Here is a 22,500-nt window from a genome sequence, read left to right as displayed (position 1 = left end):
TGAAATTTAGTAGAGAGAGAGAGAGAGAATGAGAAATCAGGCAATAGAGTTCTTGAGAGCCTAGAGAGAAAGCAAACATCAAGAATGAAATCCACAGTGCCAGGAGTCAGAGACATCGGCGCTGAAGACAAGCTACTGAAAGGTTAATTGTAACCTTGACTTTTTTTTTTTTTTTTTAAACTGGTGATATGACACTAAGCCAACTCCAAAGGCATTTGGGGGCAAGTAGGTGGTCACTATGATTTTGAAAATTCAGTGGTGATGGGAGAGGAAGAGTGGGATGTGTGTCTGAGGCGGTCAGAGGAGGTTGGGAGGCGGTGGGTTCATGTGACCTCATGTGACCCCTCTTCTCCTTCACAGACTAGCTCCTTCCAGCCAATCCAGCTTTTCACCGGAAGTCTACCTAGGAAATGGAAAAAGTATGAATTCATATAGGCACTTTACCTCATTGGCCTAAAAATTACTATTCAAAAAGAAAGAAAGAAAGAAAGAAATCTCTTACCTTTTAGAACTTTCAAAGAGATAATTTATTCAAAAGGGAAAAAAAATCTTTGTCTTTTCAGGCAGCCACTGAGGAAACTGAACAGAACAGTCAAGAGGATGTAAATGATGGCGACAAACCACAGAAAGGGAGTACGGAACTTGCCCCATCAGGTTTGTTCCCTGACAAACTGGTTTTAAGGGAGATCATGGTAACTGTTAAGATACAATGGGAACAGTCCAGAATTTCTCCCACTGAGCCATAGAAAGATAGTAAATCAAGGCTCCATAACTGGTGTGATTGTGCTGCCACCTAGAGGCTTCCTGGGGCAATCTATGACCATACCATTTATTTTCCTGTGGAAACAGGAGCCCATCCTTTTGGCTACTGTGGTATTTTTTGGTTTTTTTGAAAGTATTTCTCCAGCATCAAAAAGGTTATATTTCACCCAAATAAATGATGCTGAAAACTGAGGGTCCTATTTTAACACACAGAACATCATTAGATAATAAAGCTATAAATCAAAAATATATCATAAAATAGACGCTAAAACGAAAAAGCTGGTCAGTAGTTTAAAAGAATTAAGTAATGCCCCCCATATGGACAGTGAGTATGAATAGAGACCCACTGTTCCCTAAAGTAATATTTCTCAGTACTTTTAACGCATTTCTTCTCTTGGCAAGCCTAAAACGCTCTTACCTTCTTCTAAATACCAAATTATTTCAAAATAATTTAAAATAATTTTTTTAATTTTAAATTTTTATTTTAAAATAAATTTTAAAATAAATTAAATGGCATTACTAAAAATTTTAGCATATACTTTTTCCAACTAGCGTGCACCTCCACATTTTGATACATGCCCTCACTCTAGACTATACCTAATTCTTCCTTATATATCAGAGAACACTTGATTTTCATTGCATTATACGTGCCCCACGATCGTTATCACATTCCAATTATGAAAATGTACTGTTTAAAAGGAGCATTGAAATATGAAAGAAAGACTTGGGCTGCCACTCATCTCTTTGGACAGAAACTGTCTTTCAATGTTCTACTCAACCCACCTACTGTAATATTTTGTGTCAACATTTTGTTGATTCTGAGACTCTTATTAAGAATTTAAATTTCCCCTAGTGGGGCCCCTTGATGTGTTTTGTGTTGTGTGATTTCTTTTTTTTCATGTCTTGAAAGAGCCTAGAAAATTCTGGCGTCTCGGGCTCTCATCGCACAGCAGTCCACCTTTTTACGGCCGAGGGCCGGATACGTGCTCAGCGGACTTTGTGGCATGGCAGGAAAAATGGTCCCTTACATGATTCTGGTTTTCTTCTTTATGTTTCTGAACATAACTCCATTTTCAGAGCCACAGCATTTTACAACAACCGTGACGCGATCCAGCCCAACCGTGCCCTTTGTGGAGTTTTCCTCCAGCGCCCCGCTGAAGAATGATGCGCCGGAAGAAAAAGACCAGAAGAAAGTGGAAGATGAGATGAGTGGAAAGGTGGAGTTGGTGCTGTCACAAAAGGTAAAATATGCGGTGGTCTAAAGCAGTTAAATCCAGGGCGCCTGGGTGGCTCAGTGGGTTGAAGCCTCTGCCTTCAGCTCAGGTCATGATCTCAGGGTCCTGGGATCGAGCCCCGCATCGGGCTCTCTGCTCGGCAGGGAGCCTGCTTCCTCCTCTCTCTCTGCCTGCCTCTCTGCCTACTTGTGATCTGTCTCTGTCAAAGAAATAAATAAAATCTTTAAAAAAAAAAAAAAAAGCAGTTAAATCCAAAATCAGTGTGGCTTCACGGGGCAGCTGGTTTATGATGTGATCGGATGTAAGTGGTGCTTGTTCATAATGACAATTTAGTTTCTCTCCGAACCTGTGCCTGTCTTCAATCTGTATTTTTTTTTTCTGAAAAAAAAAACACAAAAACGTGTCCTTTATAAAACGATGCAAATGCATATAGAGAGATGTATGCATCAGGTCCTATTGGGTGCTCCAGCAGAGCATCATAGACTGGGTGGCTTGTAAACACCAGAAGTCTATTTCTCACAGCTCTGGAGTCTGGAACGCCAAGGTCAAGGTGTCTAGTGAGAATCCACTTCCCTGGTTCACGGATCTCTGTCTTGCGGTGGCCTCACTTGGTGGGTGGGGCGAGGGAGGTCTCTTGAGTCTCTTATAAGTGCATGAATCACCTATGAAAGGCACCATGTCCTCATACCACCATCTCGAGGTTTAGGGTTTCAGCGTACGAATTTTGGAAGGCCACAGACAGTCCGTAGCTATACGTTTTTGTAACTTATAGTAACGTGCATATATGTAACAACTCTATCAAGTAATATATGTAAACATATAAAAAATAATATATAAATTTAAAAAAAATTGAAATAGAGCAACAGAGAGGGAAAAGTCACTGAAACCTACCTCTGTGAGTAACATTGATGTGTACTGATATGTATGTATCCATTCAATATCTTTTAAATTTTATTTTAAATAATTTTTTAATTATTCAGGATTATATACATTTAAAGAAAAATGGAATATAAGTTCTAAAGCTTTGCGGTTAGATGTTAGTTTCCTGTGCATGAAGTTGCTTATTTGCAGCTTACGAAACATTCTCTTTCCAATATTTACCTGTTTTATAACAATGGTGCCTCTGATGCCTCCGGACCTATATAACAAGGAAACTAGAAAATTATTATTCTGATATAATGAGTTTTAATGTCTTGTTTTTATTAAATTTCTTCCTTGCTTGGAGTCTCATCTCATTCGTATTAATTTGGTTTCTTTTTTTAAGGCACAGTCTAAAAGTCTTCATCTTTTATGCCAGTCGCTCTCAACCTTGGTTGCCTTTTAGAATTTAGAAACACCAAGCCTGCTGCATAGCAAATAAATCAGAATCACTGGGGGTGGGGGGGCAGGGCCCAGGCATCTGTATTTTTCAAAGCCCTCCCCCCCACAGGTGATTCCGGTAGGCCACCAAGGTAGAGAACCATGGACTGGCACACTGGCTTACTTTATGTGGTGCTATTCCAACTTTAAAAATTCATCCTAAGTTGGGCTGTCACTTTAGAGTGAAAAACTGACCCTATCTAGTTTCCAGTTCATCTATCATTTACTTGGTCAGTATTGACTGTGCGCTTACTAGGAGCCCGGCACTGTACCAGATGCTGGATGTTCAACAGTGAAGGCCTAGCCCCTGACCTTAAGGAGCTGACCATGCTCTTGTCCTTGTAGAGCCTTGAGAATGCCTATTGCTATAATGCCCTTGGGGGATTTCAGACTCTAGTTATTCCCAACTTTTATACATACAGGATGAAGGAATGGTCCAGATGTCTGAAAGGAGGAACTCAACTGTAGGAAGACATTGGGGACAGGCAGGATTTCCCACCTTTGGAGATTTGTGTGTGATCCACATTATACTTGTAAACATTATTTATGTATCATTCTTCCAAACGGACTCCTCCCCCCCCCCACTTAAATCTAAACTGAAAGGAAAACTGTATCATTGCTAGAGAGTTGTTGTGTGTGTGTGTGGTTTTTTTGTTTTTTTGTTTTGTTTTGTTTTGTTTTTTTTTAATGAAACCAAGGAAACACAATAACTGAAGAGTATTCATCTGGGTATCTCATCTGTGTGGTCTGTCTTTGGGCCACCAGTGTCATGTCTACCATACTATGGAAAAAGTTGTTTTCAGGGATTCTTTACTTTGTGGGTGTATGGACCTTCTGGTATCTGGTAAATAGTATTCTAAAGATAGGATCTTTAAAGCGTAAAATACCCAAGATTACCATGTTTTCCTTAGTATCCAGTGATATTAAATATATACCCCCTAAATTCTCTTCTGTGGACTGCAGTTAAGCATCTCTACTAGTTGTTGGCAAGTGAACTAATGGTCTTGGAATCCAGTACTTTTCTTATACCAGATGAATCCCTGCCCTCTCTTTTCCCTACTGTGGAGTTAGCTCTTAGATAAAGAGAAAAAAGTGATCACTATTGCAACAGATTGTGTTTTCTGACTTCACTTGCGAGTGTTCCCTTTATCAGACAAAGTGCCCGTGCTCACAGGCTGACCTTTTTACATAATGGTGATTTTGAGCATTTCTGCTATTAACATTCATTTACAACTGAGCATTACCGAAACTTTTTTTGCCAGACTCAACGAAGGAGGAAATGGCATGGGGTTAAAATTTGGAGGTTGTCAACTTTAGTAAATCTAAGCTTTTGCTTTTTTTTTTTTTTTTAAAGATTTTATTTATTAATTTGACAGAGACCACAAGTAGGCAGAGAGGCAGGCAAAGAGAGAGGAAGGGAAGCAGGCCCCCTGCTGAGCAGAGAGCCCATTGTGGGGCTCAATCCCAGGACCCTGGGATCATGACCTGAGCCAAAGGCAGAGAGGCTTTAACCCTCTGAGCCACCGAGGCGCCACCTAAGCTTTAGCTTTTGCTGCATGTTTAACATTGAAGTTCATTTGGCCATCTGGTTGACCCCTGTAATGCGCAGTGAAGCGATTAACTCTGTTTTCTTCAGGATTCCATTAGGGTTGAATGTATTATTCATAACGAAAAATAAAATTTTACCAAGAAGAAATTATAGACATTAAATCATCCTGAGAACCAAATCACAGATCAGCTTATGATGAAACAAGCACTCTACAGCTTCAATTGCCTTGTTGACTATCAAATTAGTCTATTGGGAGCAGAGCCACCAGCCAGAGTGAATCTGAGAAATCTCTGTAAGCAGCTAAAAAGACATAAACTGATACAACCAAGCCCTCCTTCAGATCTTTGCTCAGAATCTACTGACTTATTTTAGACATCAGTTTAGTAATCTGCAATCAGTTGATTGGAAGCAACGAATCAGAAGGAGGGTACTTTTACCAAAGGCCAGACTGGGAGAAAACAAAATAAAACTAAGCAGCAATAAAAAAAATCTATTTCTACAAAGCAAACATAAGAATTTTTAAAGCCTGTAATTTTGGAACTATTTACCATAAGGACAAGTGATCTAACATGCCTCAAAAATCTCGTAATGGCATCATTGCTATGATCCTAGTTGATAACAGTTATTTAAATGATACTTCTTTGTTTTTAATGTGCTTCATATAAGTTTGCGGGAGGGCTCTGTAGTGTCTTGAGAATAATGTCCATTAGAAAGTGATATTATTTTAATATTCAGCACTTACATAGTAAGATTTTTTTTCTTTGTTTTTTGTGGAACATCTCACTGCCTAACACTACAAAATACTGTATTAATGTAGTATCAGGAAGAGAATATGTGATTGATCAATCAGAAAATGAGACAGAGTGATGTACAATCCCAATGATGGAATAGTATCTTCTGGGTTTGGAGAACAGTGATCATCATATTTTTATGCTCCAGTTTGATTTCTCTGAAAAAAATCTGCCTCTATATTAATGTAGAAAGCACAAAGGGGTTTTGGGGAAAGGGTGAACATTTCCATTTAAAAGTCAAATGTTTGGTTTACTGACTTCTGTAATAGCCATGAGTCCTTAAATTTTATTTCACCTGTGCATTTTTTAATGGACAATATTTTTAATGTTTCTGCCTCTTTGCCCATGATCCAGGTGGCAAAGCCAAAGTCACCAGAACCAGAAGCAACCCTGACGTATCCATTTCTGGACAAAATGTCTGAAACCAACCAATTACACTTGCCAAATCTCTGTTCTCAAGGTAAAAAGAAGGAAATGTTTTATTTAAGCGCTACATGTTCTGCTGGGCTCATCTATAGTAAAATAGTCTTTATTTTATTTTATTTGTTTAAATTCAAGAACTAACATATAGTATATTACTAGTTTCAGAGGTAGAATTTAGTGATTCTTTCTCTCGTATGTGGAATTTAAGACACAAAACAGCGGATTGTAGGGAAAAGGAGGGAAAAATAAGACAAAATTAGAGAAGGAGGCAAGCCAACTGAAATATCCTTTATTTTAAAGGAAGATTACTTCCTTTATGTTAATATCCCATTAGCTGTGGTGCTTGCGAGAGGCCATGGTGGCTGAATTAAGTCACTTCAGAATGGAAATCGGGGGGTTGCACTCTATGTCTGATCCAGCCAGGAACCCAGTGGCCAAAAGCATTTTGTCAGCAGAATACCATAGACACTACAAGGCCTCTGTAAGTTTTTGATACCTTAAAATAATTTTATTGACTCCAAACTGTCAAAAAAAATTACAAACTAAAAAAATAACTTCAATAAAAAGTATATCATCCTAATATTATATCAACTTCATTAATTGTTAATTATCCCATCTTTATACATAGTCATTGAATCTGATGATTTGACTTTTTAGAAGAAAATCAGATTTTATTACCTCATAATAATTCCTGGGTGTGTATGATGATTACTGAGAATTCATTCACAGTCATAGATTAAATACGTCGCACAAATTCCCCAGGAACCCCTTAGGCCATGTATAGGTTGTGAATTCAACCCTTTATTTACTCTCTAAAAATCCTACTTGAATTACCTTTATCCTATGAGACACTCAGGTGCCCACAAACACCAGAAAGAAATGGGGTCAGGGAGTGTCCTGAAAATTCCATGATTATTCTTCAAAACAGATAGACCACTGGGGCTTCCTGGTCTAGTTCTCTCTACAGATATGAAAATGGCTAGAGTTGAGGCAAGAACTGTGAGGTTTTTGTTTGTCTTTTTTTAATATACTCTTTCCAACACATTTTATAGATTTATCAGTTCAGGCAAAGAGAAGATGGTACAGGGTCATTGTGGCTGGGGATTTATTTTACTTTCCTTTTTTCAAGGATGGGCAGCCATTTTGGGGCCGCCATTGGCAGAATCTGGGCTGACTTCCATTAGCTTTAGTTGAATGCTGGGAGAGAAGATGTGCTCTACTTGAGTAACAGGAAGTCCTTGGGAGGGAATTAATTAGTACATACACTGATGATCATTTGTTTCTAATTGTGGGAACAAGTTCAATACTGTCTTCAAAGCATTTGTTTTAAATTTGTCAGCCCCACTGTCCTGAAGGGAATTGACAAAAATGAAATCTCATAACTGGGTCAGCAATTGACCATATTTAGATAGAGTTTAATCCTGCCCCATTTCTCCCACTTTTTAATTGTGTGGATAAGTAACACAGAGAGGAAGTAGGTATTTTAAGCCATCTTAATTAGTTTTGTTGTCTCACATGTTTTGCCACCCCGTTACATTTTGATTTTATAAAATGTGCTGTCAAAGAAGGGACTTTCCATTGTGCGTTAGCAAAGTGGAGTGACAAAAAAATAAAATTTGGTAGCCCTAGAGCATCTCGAAGTTTAACCTTCAGGAGAGAATTATATTTGGCATGCACCTGTTCTGTGCTCTCGTCTGGTTCAGGGAAGCCAGAACAACAGCTGCAGTTTCTGGAGACAAAATGCCCAGGTTTGAATTCTTGCCTGTGTGATTCTTAGCCATGTGATCCTCCCCACCAAGTTGTCCTAATCTCTAATCATCCCCTGTGAACTGTCGAAGGGAGATCACAGAACTCCCAACCTCATAGGGGTCTTGGAAGAAGAGCGTTTAGCTCCACACCTGACCCAGAATCAGCACTAATAATACAATCTGGTAGTCTCAGAGGAGTAGCAATAGGACTAGAGTTACAGAGCCAGATGCCAGGCCATAGGAGGCTATTTTCAAATGCTTTTCTTAGAACAAGGGTGTATGTTGCAGAGATACGGCCCTAAGCGGTCATTTGCAAATAGGAGTGTGGGCCAGAGTTCCCCGCAGGGCTGGTTGACACCCAGGTCTCTGGGCTCCGCTCCTCCAGTGTCTGGGGAGGTCTGGATGGGGGCCAGAGGATTTTCATTTGCAATGTAACCTTGAAAGACATAATTTGTCTTTCTTTGGGAGCGGATGAGAGAAGTACAGGACTTTTCCCAGATATACAAACTCCATGGGAATGGGAGGTCCAGGGTTCCAGGTACGGAATGAATGAGTCATGGGAATGGGCATGAAAGGCACGGCGCAGGAAAGAGTCACTGGTGTTGTGATCGCGCTGTGTGGCGACAGATGGCAGCCACACTCGTGGTGTGTGTCCGTGCTACAACGTACTGCACAGAGTTGTCGAGTCGCTATGTTGTGTACCTGAAACGAATGTAACCTTGTATGCCAACTGTATACTTCAACTGGAAGAGGTCCGTGGACCTGTTAAGTGACTAGTCTGTGGTCACACATCAAGTCCAAAGAAGCTGTAGGTTGGGATAAGGAATCCTGGAGCCATACCTTATAGTCTCTCCTCCAGACAATGGTATCTCCCCCATGTTTATACACATGTCTGTTTATAGACTGATTATACCAGCTACCAGCTATATTTCACAGATTTCCCTTAAACACACACAACACACATACACACGTAGTCTTTAAATACTCTGAAAATATTCATAAAATACATTTGAAGGTGCCCGTTTTCCTTTTCTCCACTGTCTCCCTACAGTTCAAAGATATATTGGTGTTTATGAGAAGTATGTGCTCACTCTAAAAACCGCTGTCTTTATCCACCCTGAGAATGACATCCAAGTGCACAGAACCCAGTTTAGGGATGCAAATGCTTACCGTGAACTTGTGTCTGTCCAATGCCGCTGAGTTACAGATCAACTGTAACTCAGTTGATGCATCCAGTAATCATGGAACTCATCTCCGCTGTCTTTTGTACTTTCCTGGTATTCTCCAAAAGCAATGTAAACTGTGCATTTCACCCTTGCGGAACATGTTATCCTGTCATTTGAGATTTAACATGTGAACAGTTCCACCATTAAGTACGAACCTATAAAATAGCGCCTAACACCAAGGGAGACAAGCCACAGCTTGAACTGTTCCGTGTCTGCTGGCTCTTGCCCATGTCTTCGGGTTTCAAACATGTTTTATTGAGATGTCTTGTACTTTCAGATTCACTCCTTCTCAATTCTTCTGTCAACTACTGCCAGACCTCCTTTAGTCCTTGGGAGTCTGGTTCGGCTCGGTCCTCACCCCTGTTCTCACGGTTTTCTGTTTGTTCTGTTCTGCCGTCTGATCTAGAGTCCCCAGGCCCTGCCAGCATCCCGCTGAGAGTTCAGAACTCTTGGCGACGTTCCCAGTTTTTCTCCCAGTCAGGTAAAATGCGTCCTGGGGAGCTGTATTTCCTCTGTGCAAAAATCCACGTTGGGGGCAGCCAATAATGTCTGGTATTTTTCCTCATTTCTGATTGCAGAAAAACAATGCTTACTTCTGACACACAGTTAGCAAAGAGCTCATTCTCTGATAACCACTCCGCTTCTACTAAAATTGGAAGGAAATTCATAGAAATTTTTGAAGGAAATTTGTAGAATTTTTCTTTGATGCTAAAAATCTAAGGAAATAATATTCAGCTCTTTTTTAAAAAAAATAGGCATTCAAAATCATTTTTTTGTCCTCTTCTCTTTTTAAAGAAAGGTTAGAAGCATTTACCAGGAATTGGTAATGGTTCTCTTGTTAACTGTGTCCCTCTCTTTACTTCCTGGATGATGTCTGGCCTCTCTCTGTGTGATAATTCTCCATGTCAGACAGTGAGGGAACCGGGCTAGCAAGTGGGAAGGGAATGCAGGGGGCATTAAACACCAGCACCTACAGTTTTTGCTTCCTATAGTCTAGTCTCTGGTGCTAATTGATGTGATCAATCATACTACACTCGTCATAACTCCTTTCGGTGATGGGTACAAATTGCTTCAAGGGTCTGCTTTATTATGATTTTCTAATGCTCTTGGCTTACAAAAAAAATATGTATTTATATGATCTCAGGCTGACATAGGAACCACATTCCACTCAGAGGGCCAGAGAAAAATATTGTTAGAAGCTGCTCACGTTGTGGTCTTTTTTCTTTGTTTTTTTCTCTCTGTGCAGTGGATTCTCCAGGCAGTGAAAAGTCACCTGTAACTACACCTGTAAGTAGCTCATCTTAAGGAGTAAGATGATGCATTGAGTGTGATTTTAATTTATTTTAATTTATAAAGTATTTGATTTGCTGAAAGCGGGTCCAATCAAAAACAGGCTCAAAGTGATTATAAAAGAATAATTAAAAGGCATGTGTAATGCTGCCAGGGGAAATTTGAAGAAAGACACAGATTATCCTTAGGCAGAGTTGTGATCATACTTAGAAACAAAATGGTAAGTGAGTCGGGAAAGTAAAATCTAATGAAAGTGACAATCGGAATTAGTATTAAAACATGCAACTTATCGAGACATTCAAAATCATTTTTTTTTAATTGAGGACAGTGCTTGTACGTGGTGTAGTGTTGGCTCTAGAACTCTCTGGAAGACCCAGGCTGTCACTCCCTCTCGCCTGCTGTCTCCCACCACACTCAGTAGTAAGCTCCACAACGCGGGGACCCTCAGCCACCTGGTATCCCTCCCTGGCCTGTAGTAGGTCCTCAGCAAGTACTCACCAAAGCAAGGAACACGATCGCTTTCCTTTCTTTTGTGTATCACAAAGTATCTTCCTCTTTGTCTTCCCCTGCAAATGCTCACTGTTTTTCTTTTAAACAAGTATTCCCTATTTTCTTCTGCGCTGCCTAGTGAAATCTGAAAATTAAGTAATTCCTAGTTGTCGCTCTTGTTTTCCTCCTGGTCTCCCTATGGCTTTATTCACGTGACCACATCCTTTTTCCCAAGAAGACAAAGAAGGGCCATGCCCTTGAGAGAGGTTCTGAACATTGAAAGTGCTTCCAAGTTTTAGGAAAATACCAGGTGGAGACAACCTCTAACACCATTAACTCCAGATTTTTTATCTGGAATCCCATTTGGATGGCATTTTATGGTCATCCAAGGAAACTTGGGAAGTTTTGAATTATGTACAATTAAATAGCTTTTCTCCCACATAACATGTCAAAGCCTTTAGTCTGCAGTACGAATCCCAAGAGTGGCGTATAGGAAATACATTTCCCTATCCTGTTGGCCCACCTTGCCTTGACTTTTGTGAGCGTCACCCTAACTGCAGGCACCATGGCAAGAGCATCAATGGGGTGTGTGTAAATACCTTTTCATATGTGTAAATATATTAAAGTTATCACCCTTTATATTGTTATAAATCGAGCAACACCCATGGTCTGGCTTGCGTTCTCAGCCTGAAGACACCTCCCTGGGCCGGCCCAAGGTGAGCTGGCCCAGGTATCTTGGGCAGTAACTAGACCCATCTAAGCCTTGGCCAGAACTGGCCCTGTCCAGCTTCTCAGGCAGCCCAGGTAGATAGATTCTTCCTGCTCCCCATCCTGCCCCAGACTCCCTCCCTCCTCCCTAAGACCCCTCCCCTCATCTTGCTGCTTGTCTCAGGATTCCCAGGCAGGCAGTTCTAAGTGCCTCCCCAAGCCAGGCCCATCAGAACAGAGGGAAGAGAAGAAGCACAGTTACTGGGGAATGTGGTTTGCCTTGGTGGGGAGGGGAGAGGCCAAGTTCAAACACCGCAGCCCCCACCCCTTCAGGAGGTTTCCCGGAGACCAGTGATTTCTCTCCCCGGCTCTGCTTCCTGTATTCTGTATTGTGGGGGCGCACTTTGGTTCATGCCTCCTTCTCTCATTATTCCTGTTAACTTACTTGGTGCCAAACTCCCAAAGACCTTTTTACAAAAAAAAAAAAAAAAAAAAAAAAGCCTTTGGGTTTGAATGAGGGCAGAGACTCCCTCCTTCCTGGATCACAGGTGATGCTGGTGAGCATTGGCCCTTGAACTAACCTGATGGACAAACGCAGTAGCAGTACGAATGCTTAGTCCTATAGTGCAGCAAACACCGCTTCTCACAAAAGTCCGCTCTGCCGAAAGCAGCGTCCCCATGTGCTGGGACCAGGATCCCTATACAGAACGAGGGTCTCAGGCTCAGAAGTGTGAATAGGTTTAAGAAATCGCTTCTGAAAGAAAGGGAAACCAAAGCCTTCCCCTGCCAGGGGCTAATTACGCCCATGTTTTCATTAGCTCTAAAAAGGGCCACAGCATCATATGGGCCTCTTGGAAGTCAACCAAGGAGGGATGAAAATGAAAAAGTAGTTTTCGTTGACAAAGAGGGTCATTCAGTATGTAAGGGCTTCTGCTTCCGCTGGTCCGGCTAGTGCCGGTCTGTAAGCTGATTGTGTCCCTTGCCCCGGCCTGGCCTTAAGGACATGGCTTAGCCTTGATCACAGTTTTATTTTCTAAGCAGTTTAAGTTCTGGGCATGGGACCCAGAAGAGGAGCGCCGGCGACAGGAAAAATGGCAACAGGAGCAGGAACGTTTGCTTCAGGTAGGACTGGGGTCGCTGCTTTGTTGTTGTTGTTTTTCTATTAGATGCTGCTCCTTTAATTACTGTTGTATTAGATAAATTTTTAGCACAGGAAGTGCATGGAATTAGATGCTTCTCAGGAGCTAGTGAGTCTAAGTTCATTTTGTGCCTGTGCAACAAAGTGTCCTGTGTCTTATTCCCCTTGCTGGAGGTTGCACTGATGAACACAGCGAAAAAAAAAAAAGCCCGTGATGGGATGAGCACTAGGCGTTATACGCAACTGATGAATTACTGAACTCCACATTGGAAACTAATGATGTACTATATGTTGACTAATTGGATTTATCTAAAAATAAAAAGTAAATTTTAAAAAAGAAGAAGAAAAAGCATTTTACTTTAAAAAAAAAAATCCTAAGGGTCACCTGGCTGGCTCAGTCGATAGAGCATGTGACTCTTGATCTTGGGGTCGTGAGTTTGAGCCCACGCTGGGTGTAGAGATTACTTAGAAATAAAATCTTCAGGGGCGCCTGCCTGGGTGGCTCAGTCGGTTAAGCATCTGCCATCAGGTCATGATCCCGGGGTCCTGGGATGGAGCCCCACATTGGGCTCCCTGCTCAGTGGGAAACCTGCTTCTCCCTCCCCCACTCTCTCTCCCCCTCACCCCCCACACACACTCATACCCTCTATCTCTCTCTCTCTCTCAAATAAATAAAAATCTTAAAAAATAAATAAAATCCTAAAAAAAAAAAAATCCAAGTATTAGGGACTAACATGTCCATTCGTCACCTCCTTAGCTGCCAGTCAAATTCCAGTCCAAGTGAGGTGGGAACGAATTACCAAAAAGCTATTTGATAGCATACATGTGAAATAAAATTTGGCCTGGGTCTTGTTCCTTATGTAGAAATATTTGCTCTGCTCCTTGAGTAAAGGCTGATAAATTTTAATTCTAGGAAGGTTCTGGGAGTAAATGTATCAACTGCTACCTGTTTCAAGCCAGTTTTGTAGAGTAATAGTGTTTCAGAAAATAACCTAGCAACCCTAGAAACTAACCGGAGTACCTGGCTGTGCCAAGAACTGGCATATTTGTTGGTACCTGACGTATCCTGTCCAGTTCAGTCCTCGTAAAACTCTTCAAAGTAGGTCTTATTAGTCCCATTTTGCAACTGAAGAAACTAAGCTTCAAAGAAGTTAACTTAATTGCTCAGGGTCACACAGCGAACAGGTAGTTGTTGAGCCTGGTTTCAAGTCCAAGTCTGTAGGACTTCAAAAGTCACATTCTCTCTGCTGTATTCCCAATAGTGCTGATTTTACTAAAAGATCATAAAGGAAAAAAATGTTAAATTTCATTAATTTTGATGACTTTACACTGCTGTGTTTTACTCCCCCCCCCCCTTATCTTTTTGCTCTGACCCTCTTGGCTTAGTTCCCAGGGACTGGGCGAACTGCAGTGGGGAGGGTTTGAGGTAACTAATTGTCATGGGCCTTTAGGTCTGCCGGTTAAGTTTAACGCTTTTCCCAATTGTTAAGGGGTAAATACCAACCAGATTCAGCAAAGTCCCAGGGCTGTTGGGACTTTGGGTCCATTGGGAGACCCTAGACCAACCCTGGCCATCTGCTAGTCCCTTGAAAACCAGATGCCTATTCCCCAACTACATGGTCAGAGTCAGAAAGTCCACAGAGTAAGAAGACAAACATGGTGGTGGTTTATACCCTGAAAGGTGACCTTGGTTACTGATGGAGACAGATGTATTTTTTTGTCCCACCAAATTGTTACCCAGTGTGACACTGCAGGGTTGTGGGCTTTGGGACAAGGCGTTTGTGTGAGTGTGTTGGTGTGTGCAGGGGTCTGTATTGGGTATGCATGTATGCTGGTGTGTGCACATGTGTGTGCACGGATATGTACCGAGGTGTGGGGAGGGAGGCACAGACGGACAGCCTCTTTCATTCCCTGGATCACCTCCTCTGATCCTCTCAGGGTAGGAGAACCTGGAATATGAGCTCATAGAACCAAGAAACCCAAAGTTTGCTTGTTTTTCAGCTTTTGTTAAATTTGAGAGTCTGTTTCCTCTATTCTGAAAGACCCCTGAAGTTCCTCTCAGAAACGTTATAACATCTTAGATTTTGATAACAAGATTTTTACCTGGAGTTCAAAGCCCGCCATGAGTTGACCAATGATGGTTTTTCTAGAGCATTAATAAGAACACCAGGCTTCAGATAATTCCAATAAAACCCTTTTACTCCTAAGATAATGACATAACAGGTCGCACCTGGAGGAAATCTCAGCGCCTTGCCTAAGAGGATAAAAGACAGAGAGAGGATTGACAGTAATTAGGCGAAAACATTTGACTATGTGTGGTACTTCCGTGATGCCTCTGTTTCTGTCATGTCCGGGACGCCATTCCCAAGGCACCGGGGGTGTCAGCTCTCACTTTAAGCATGAATTTTAACCTTCATTTATCCATTTCTTCTAGTCAGCTGTCCAAAGGACTCCAGTCACATTTTAAAGCCATCCTTATTCAGAGTATTTTTTCCCCCAGAAGTGGTGACTAGTGCTGTACTATTTCCGGAGACAGTGCCGCAGTTCTGATGTTGTAGCCTTCTAATGGCTGTTTATTCAGAAGTTACTGAAACCTAGAAAGATTCCATTTTGGCAGAGTGGCTACAAGCAAAGAGTAATTCAGCTGCTCAGCTAATTATCATCTTATCTACTCTGGACCTTTCTGCGTTGTCCAACTTGTAAACCTATAAGGTTTTGTTTGTTGTTTTGTCTTCTCAGACTCTCTCAGTAGCCCTATTATCTCCATTAGTGAAATGGCAAAACTCGTCTGCGAAGGGCCCAGTAGAAACAAACCATTGGTTTAAGCTACCGTCCCAGCACAAAAGCCAAGTTAAGGAAGATCTTAGAGTCTTTCAGTCTGTCTTTTCTCTTTGCATAAGCAAACATCTACTCATAGATTCAAGAACAAATCTGTAACACCAACAACAGAAAAGAGAGTTCTCTGTTAGGATTGTTATGTTCCTAACATTTTGGAGAGACACAAAATACCATTCCCGTTTTAGAGCATTAATGGATTAGACTCAGAATGTTGCAAAATGAAGAACTGTCTTGCAATGTATTGTATATGGTGGCTTAGACGGGAGGAAGTGTCCCAGTGGGGTACGCAATGTCAGTTCAGGAACCATCTGTGGAAATTCTGTAACAGGAGAGATACCAGAAGGAACAGAACAAGCTAAAAGAAGAGTGGGAAAAAGCCCAGAAGGAGGTGGAAGAGGAGGAACGCAGATACTATGAGGAGGTAGGAAATTACCAAGAAAGAATTTGACTTGTGGTTTTGATTCCTCAAAGTTTATTGGTGCCTTTTTTTTTTTTTTTGGTCTGTGGTTTATGTATGCACATGGCTGTGTCTCATTCTCCTTACACAGAGCCCTGTCAACTTCTTCAAAGAGCCGTAGGCTCTAAAAGACCACAATTCCCCCAAATTTAATTTGTGGTAAGGGCGTGTTGAGTGATGGTCAAGGGAGACAATAGAATTTTATCTGTTTTCTAGTCAGAGAGTCAGATTCTTGATTTACCTTAAAGAGATGACACGAAAGTATCTATTTGTGTGTTTGAGGAGAGCATGTTTGGTAGTAGTGAATTAATTTTGTGAGGACAATTTTGATGTTGGGGCTAAGTGAATTCTTACCAACTACATTCACTATATTGTACTGAAGAGATCTGGAGGGAGGAGAATTTGGTTTTGTTTTACTTATTTTTTTTAGATGAACAAACCAGACCACATTAGAGAATTGGAAGGGAACTACATTTAATGCGTATTAGCTAAAATTTGTTTATGATTAATTTTGTTGTGAATTTATCTTCAGTAATTGTTGTGCCTAATCTGATCCCTAAAAGCATTTCTAATTAGGCTTCTTGAATCAGACTAATTTGCAAAGACTTTGTTTTTCCAAATTAAATGCTAATTTCTAAATCATTGCCCGTAGAAAGTACATTCTGATTTACGTGCTTTTAGAAAATAAGACCCCTTTTTTTTAATGCCCTGCTTGTTTGCGCATAATCCAATTTTTTTTTCTTTAAGCTCCTTAATGAATTTTTCTCTTGACAAATGTGATTTTATTTTCTCTTTTTCCCCTTTCATTAATTACTGTCCTTCCCTTTAGGAGCGCAAAATAATTGAAGACACCGTGGTTCCATTTACTCTTTCTTCAAGTTCTGCAGACCAGCTATCTACATCCTCCTCTGTGACCGAAGGCAGTGGGAAAATGGTGAGACCGCAGATTAAAAGCAATTTGTGAAGGAAAAACAAACAAACAAACAAACAAAAAACCTAAAAAGTATAAAACAACAAGCCCAAGTTTTCCACCAGTTTAAATCCAGGACTGACCCTTGCCCTAGAGTCGCATCAGCTGCTGTGTGCCCAGTGTACCCTATGGTGCTGTCACTGCCATGGTCAGACTCCAGAGTCATTTCTGGTAAAATCATTACTGGGGCCAGATCTGCTTCCATGGGCTGGCAACCATAGTGTCCCTGCACTGGCTGGAGAAGTCCTGATTAGTGGAGCATTTGCTGGAATGTGCCTGTGACAGCCCATCGTTCACTCATTCAACACACATGTATTCCTCTCCGCCACACCATACGCCCTTTGCCCTGGATGGTAGCCAGCAATGCACTCCCCACCGTCCTCTGTGGAAATTGCTTCTTTTTTTTTCTTTTATTTTTTTTTTTTATTATTTTTTTTTTCTGTGGAAATTGCTTCTAAACCACTCTTAAAATTCCCCATGAAATTTATTTGTGTCTTCAAGGGCTGGAGAGAGCAGAGAAAGGGTGGTCTACCTCCATATCCCCCAAATAATTGGGGAGCTATTGAACAAAAGTCATACCAAGACTTGGAATAGTCTGGAATCTGCATTTAAAAACAAAACAAAACCGATGGGCCCACAAGAGCCATTTCTCCTAACTGAACAGTCCTAGGACTTTGTTTTACTTTGCAAGGTGGGCTTTCTGAGCAGTTCTCTTTCGTGATAACTTTTAAGAGAGATCCAGATTACACATTGGTTTCAAATTGTTGGAAAGCACTAACTATTCAGTTAATTTGGACCATTGTTACTATTCAGTTAATTTGGACAATTATTCTTTACACTGTAGGCAATGTGATTGGAAAAAATGTTTCAGATACACCATGGCCAGAGATGAATGTTGTTCAGTGTGTTTAAAAATACTCAGGGGGCTCCTGGGTGGCTCAGTGAGTTAAGCCTCTGCCTTTGGCTAGGGTCATGATCTCAGGGTCCTGGGATCGAGCCTCACATCAGGCTCTCTGCTCAGCGGAGAGCCTGCTTCCCCCTCTCCCTCTGCCTACCTCTCTCCCTACTTATGATCTCTCTCTCTCTCTGTCAAATAAATAAATAAAATCTTTTTTAAAAAATTAATTAATTAAAACTAAAAAAATAAAAATGATACTCAGGGGTGCTTGGGTGGCTCATTTCATTCAAGCCTCCGACTCTTGCTTTCGGCTCAGGTCATCATCTCATGGGTCATGGGATCAAGCCCTGAGTTGGGCTCTGTGCTCAGCGGGGAGTCTGCTTGAGATTCTCCCTCTCCCTCTCCCTGCCCCACCCCCCACGTGCATTCTTTCTCTCTCTCAGTAAATAAATAATATTCAATATTATCCTTCTTTTCTCAATTAGAATAAGATGGACTTGGAAAACGGTCGAGAGGAAGAACAAGAGACAAGACGGAGGAAGCCACTCCAGGGAGACAACAGTGATTTATTGCATAACCCTCGGGAAGATCCGCCACCAGAGGAAGTGGGCAGGTATGAACTGTATCAGCCTGTCCTTCTACATGAGCAAAGCCAGACTCTGCCTGTTCGCTCCCCAGAAAGGGTACCCAATTCTAATGCAAATCATATTCAGCTTTGAAATTATCATTCCAGTAATACATTACGTGTTGCTTAAACATATTCTAATATCTCCAAAGTCAGTCTTTATGCTCTTGAATATAAATCACCTTATTTTTAAATAGGTGAAATCTTTTTTAAGTGAGGGGAGGTAGTGTAGATCATCAGAGGATCATGTTGTCTTTTCAAAGCCCCAGATCTAACTGTCATTCACCTGAAATGGTTGATGTGTCCGGAGGGAGAGGGGTTGAAATGAGATCCTGGGGTCCTACCCACTGTGGGTTGACCGTGGACCCGGACATTACTCTCAGTATCCTCTGAGCTGTGAGAAATCACATTTACTCTGTGTGACAGTATAAAGGATAACTAATTTGTTATCCTATAAAGGATTACAAATGATTGGTTTTGGATAATCATCCCATCCCATGGGTTCCAGTATGTTCCATGGGAGATCCAAACTGCGTACCCAGAAACCCCTAGATCATTCAGCGCTAGCTCAAACTGGAGCAAAATCTGGTTGTAGCTATGAGCATAGTGGGCTTATTGATGCCACCCTGGGCCTAACCTAGAAGGGAGCCCCAGAATCCCAGAAATTGGCAGTACGCTGCCACCAGCAAGTTCTTTATGAGACAGATGTTTGCTTTTGGGGCCCTGAGATACCAGAGAGAGAGAGATTGGCAAGTGTGCAAGCATATGCACACATACACATACACGAGTGTGCGGAGATACACGTGTGTACACACACACTGCACCTTCAGAGAGCCCCAAAGACGTGAAAGGCTAGAGTCATTTTCAAATTCTGTCCAATTTGAAAGTTTGGCTGTAAGTGGAGCCCCTCTGGTAGGATCTGCTCTGAGAATTCTCCCATGTCCATCAGCCAGAAGACTGGGTGGATTGTGGCCATGGAGTCTTCGGGCACATGCCCAGAGTCTACAGAGCCTTTGGGATATAGCTCATCTGTTTCCAGTTAACACTATTTAAAGGAACTTTTCAGTTTCATGAAACAAAAGCCACTGGTCAGGAATATTTGAATGATGCTGCTAAGCAAATTCATACATGAATTTTTGCTGCTTCTCCAGATAGTCCCTGTTATCTCCAGAAACTCTGAACATTTTTAAACCTCTCCATCTCCTTCTCTTGCACACAGATGCTACTGCAAGGCCAGTGAATTCTCATGAGCTTCCCAAACCTGTGGGGCCCAAGTATTTTCTACTATAAGTCCTCTCCTGTGAAAATCTGGGAAATTCCAGTTGGCTCTGGTATCCCTTAAAATGATCAGAAATGAAGACCTTTGTGGACAAGGAGATGGGGAAGACTTCAGAAATAATGGTTTCTCAAGCTTACTAAATTGATGGATAATGAAAAAAGTATAGGATTCTCCAGTACTTTAAATCTGGTTTAAAATGAATAGAATAAATATTTCATTAGTCCCGTTTCTTTTTTCATTTTATATCTAGGTATTTCCATGCCCTAAGGGATAGGATAAGTTTAGATGGGTTGCTTTCATCTCTGTTCTGAAATATACATTTGTTTATCTCAACAGCCTAACTCAAGGGGCCTTGGCTCATTCTAAGAATCCTGTATCGAAAGGAGGCCATCAGGACCAACAGTTGGATACACAAACTGGGGCCCTACACTGTGGGATGAACTCACAGCTAGCTCAGGGTAAGAATGGGTGTTGAAACCCAATAATGAAATTATTAGAACACCCCCCACACACGTGGTTCAGACAGGTATGAACTCTACTGGCTGCGGGCCTCTCTTGTAGCTTACTCCAAACAGCACAGTGAAAAGACTCCCACCACTGTGGGCCCACAGTCTACATGAACTCAAGGTGAGACCCCAGTGGGCATTAGTGCTTTCAAGAAGGAGGACATACGGAGCACTAGGGAGATGTTACTGAACACTAAGTTTATGTTCTTTATTCTTTCCTCGGCCTCAGATCCATCCCAGAGTCAGCAGGTATCAAACCCATCGATGCACATTCTAGAAGATGTGAAGCCAAAAACCCTCCCTTTGGATAAAAACATTAACCATCAGATCGAATCTCCAGGTGAAAGACGGAAGTGAGTAGCAAAATAAGATAGATGTGGAATTCCTTTGCTTTTTGAAATTTATTGACTAAGAATGGGAAACAAGTGTGAGATGGAAAGATGTCAGCAGTCTTTTTGTGCTTCTTGTCCACTGACTCTGAGTGATCAGAAAATAAGTATTTATGGATGTCTGAGACAGTCTTCCTGGCAAGTAAATATGGACTCTGATTTTTATCAATTTGTAATTGATAATGTCTTCAGCCTATAAATCTAAACATTTGGGAAGAATTTGCAGGCCTATTGCATAAGTGATTTATTTCAGTGAGTTAAATTGTCTCAGAGCCTGTTTCAAGGAAAAAAGTGTTTTTCGCTCATTTACATGCACTCCCATGAAGTAACTACCACAGGTTATATTCTTATTTTTTAAAAACCATATTATTTTAGAATAAGAATAGTTCCTATCATTTTTTAAGCCTTTCAATATATAATGGGCACTGTGTTGAAGGGTTTACATATCTCGTCCCTTTTTATATACGTTAATTCACTGAACTCTTCCAGTAACTTTACTGGGTCTTGTTTCCATTTTAGAGATGAGGACATTGAGGCTCAGGGAAATTAAATAACTTATCCAAAGTATTTGACTGAGTAAGTGGCGGAAGAAGTCAAAATGAAACCATAGTTTCTAGATAAAATCATATTTGGCCAGATGACCTAGATTTAAACTTTGATTCTTCCACTTGCCGGCATAGGACTTTGAGCAAGTTACTTAATCTTTCTGTGCCTCAGTTTCCTCATGTGTAAAATGGGAATAATATTAGTACCTACCTCATAGGGTTTTGTGCCTGGCAAATGATAGATGCTGTATGTGTCAGTGGTGGCGCTGACAGTGCCAAACGATGGTGATGGTGTGGGTGATGGTCGTGATGATGGTGGTGGTGATGGTGGTGGTGATGGTGGTCGTGGTGGTGGTGGTGATGGTGGTGGTGATGGTGGTGGTGATGGTGGTGGTGATGGTGATGGTGGTGGTGATGGTGGTGGTGATGGTGGTGATGGTGATAACGGTGGTGATGGTGGTGGTGATGGTAGTGGTGATGGTGGTGGTGGTGGTGATGGTGGTGATGGTGGTGGTGGTGATGGTAGTGGTGGTGGTGGTGGTGATGGTGGTGGTGGTGGTGATAATGATGGTGGTGATGATGGTGGTGGTGATGGTAGTGGTGGTGGTGGTGGTGATGGTGGTGGTGGTGGTGGTGATGGTGATAATGATGGTGGTGATGATGGTGGTGGTGATGGTAGTGGTGGTGGTGGTGGTGATGGTGGTGGTGGTGGTGGTGATGGTGATAATGATGGTGGTGATGATGGTGGTGGTGATGGTAGTGGTGGTGGTGGTGGTGATGGTGGTGGTGGTGGTGATGATGGTGGTGGTGATGGTAGTGGTGATGGTGGTCGTGGTGGTGATGATGGTGGTGGTGATGGTGATAATGGTGGTGGTCATGATGGTGATGGTGGTGATGGTGGTGGTGATGGTGATAACGGTGGTGATGATGGTGGTGATGGTGGTGGTAGTGGTGACGATTGTGGTGAGGATGGTGATGGTGTTAATGGTGACAGTGGTGATGATGGTGATGGTGGTGATGAAGGTGATGGAGGTGACGATGACGGTGATGGTGGTGGTGACGTTGGTGACATTGGTGGTGGTGATGGTGATGGTGATGATGGCTTGTTTCAGAAATTCATCTTTTTACCTTATTTATCATGTTAACAGTTTTTTTCCTCAATATAGTGTTTGAACCATTTCCCCTTTCCTCTTACATGTATCCTATTTTATTACCATCTGTCCTGATGACACTCCAAATCAATAGAAGGTAAAATCACCTAGAAGTAATCATTCT

General features: G+C 41.6%; 1 protein-coding gene across 9 annotated transcripts in view; it reads left to right on the top strand.

Moving 5' to 3' along the window:
• LIMCH1 (LIM and calponin homology domains 1) overlaps window positions 1-22,500 on the top strand; it is a 327,707-nt gene that overhangs the window by 292,103 nt on the left and 13,104 nt on the right. For 3 of the 9 annotated variants that reach the window (XM_044224243.1, XM_044224248.1, XM_044224251.1), the window contains 11 exons: window positions 564-654; window positions 1,840-2,003; window positions 6,051-6,156; window positions 9,500-9,574; window positions 10,340-10,380; window positions 12,619-12,702; window positions 15,885-15,977; window positions 16,843-16,947; window positions 18,367-18,494; window positions 20,122-20,243; window positions 20,521-20,644. In XM_044224243.1, the coding sequence (XP_044080178.1) occupies window positions 564-654; window positions 1,840-2,003; window positions 6,051-6,156; window positions 9,500-9,574; window positions 10,340-10,380; window positions 12,619-12,702; window positions 15,885-15,977; window positions 16,843-16,947; window positions 18,367-18,494; window positions 20,122-20,243; window positions 20,521-20,644 (1,133 nt within the window). The remainder of the gene's footprint in view (window positions 1-563; window positions 655-1,839; window positions 2,004-6,050; window positions 6,157-9,499; window positions 9,575-10,339; window positions 10,381-12,618; window positions 12,703-15,884; window positions 15,978-16,842; window positions 16,948-18,366; window positions 18,495-20,121; window positions 20,244-20,520; window positions 20,645-22,500) is intronic. The other 6 variants (XM_044224252.1, XM_044224250.1, XM_044224247.1 and 3 more) reach the window with 3 other exon arrangements.

Source organism: Neovison vison, chromosome 11 (assembly GCF_020171115.1).
Source record: "Neovison vison isolate M4711 chromosome 11, ASM_NN_V1, whole genome shotgun sequence".
NCBI classification, from domain to species: Eukaryota; Metazoa; Chordata; class Mammalia; order Carnivora; family Mustelidae; genus Neogale; species Neogale vison.
Note: the sequence above shows the minus strand (reverse complement) of the source record. Positions and strands in the feature narration are given on the sequence as shown.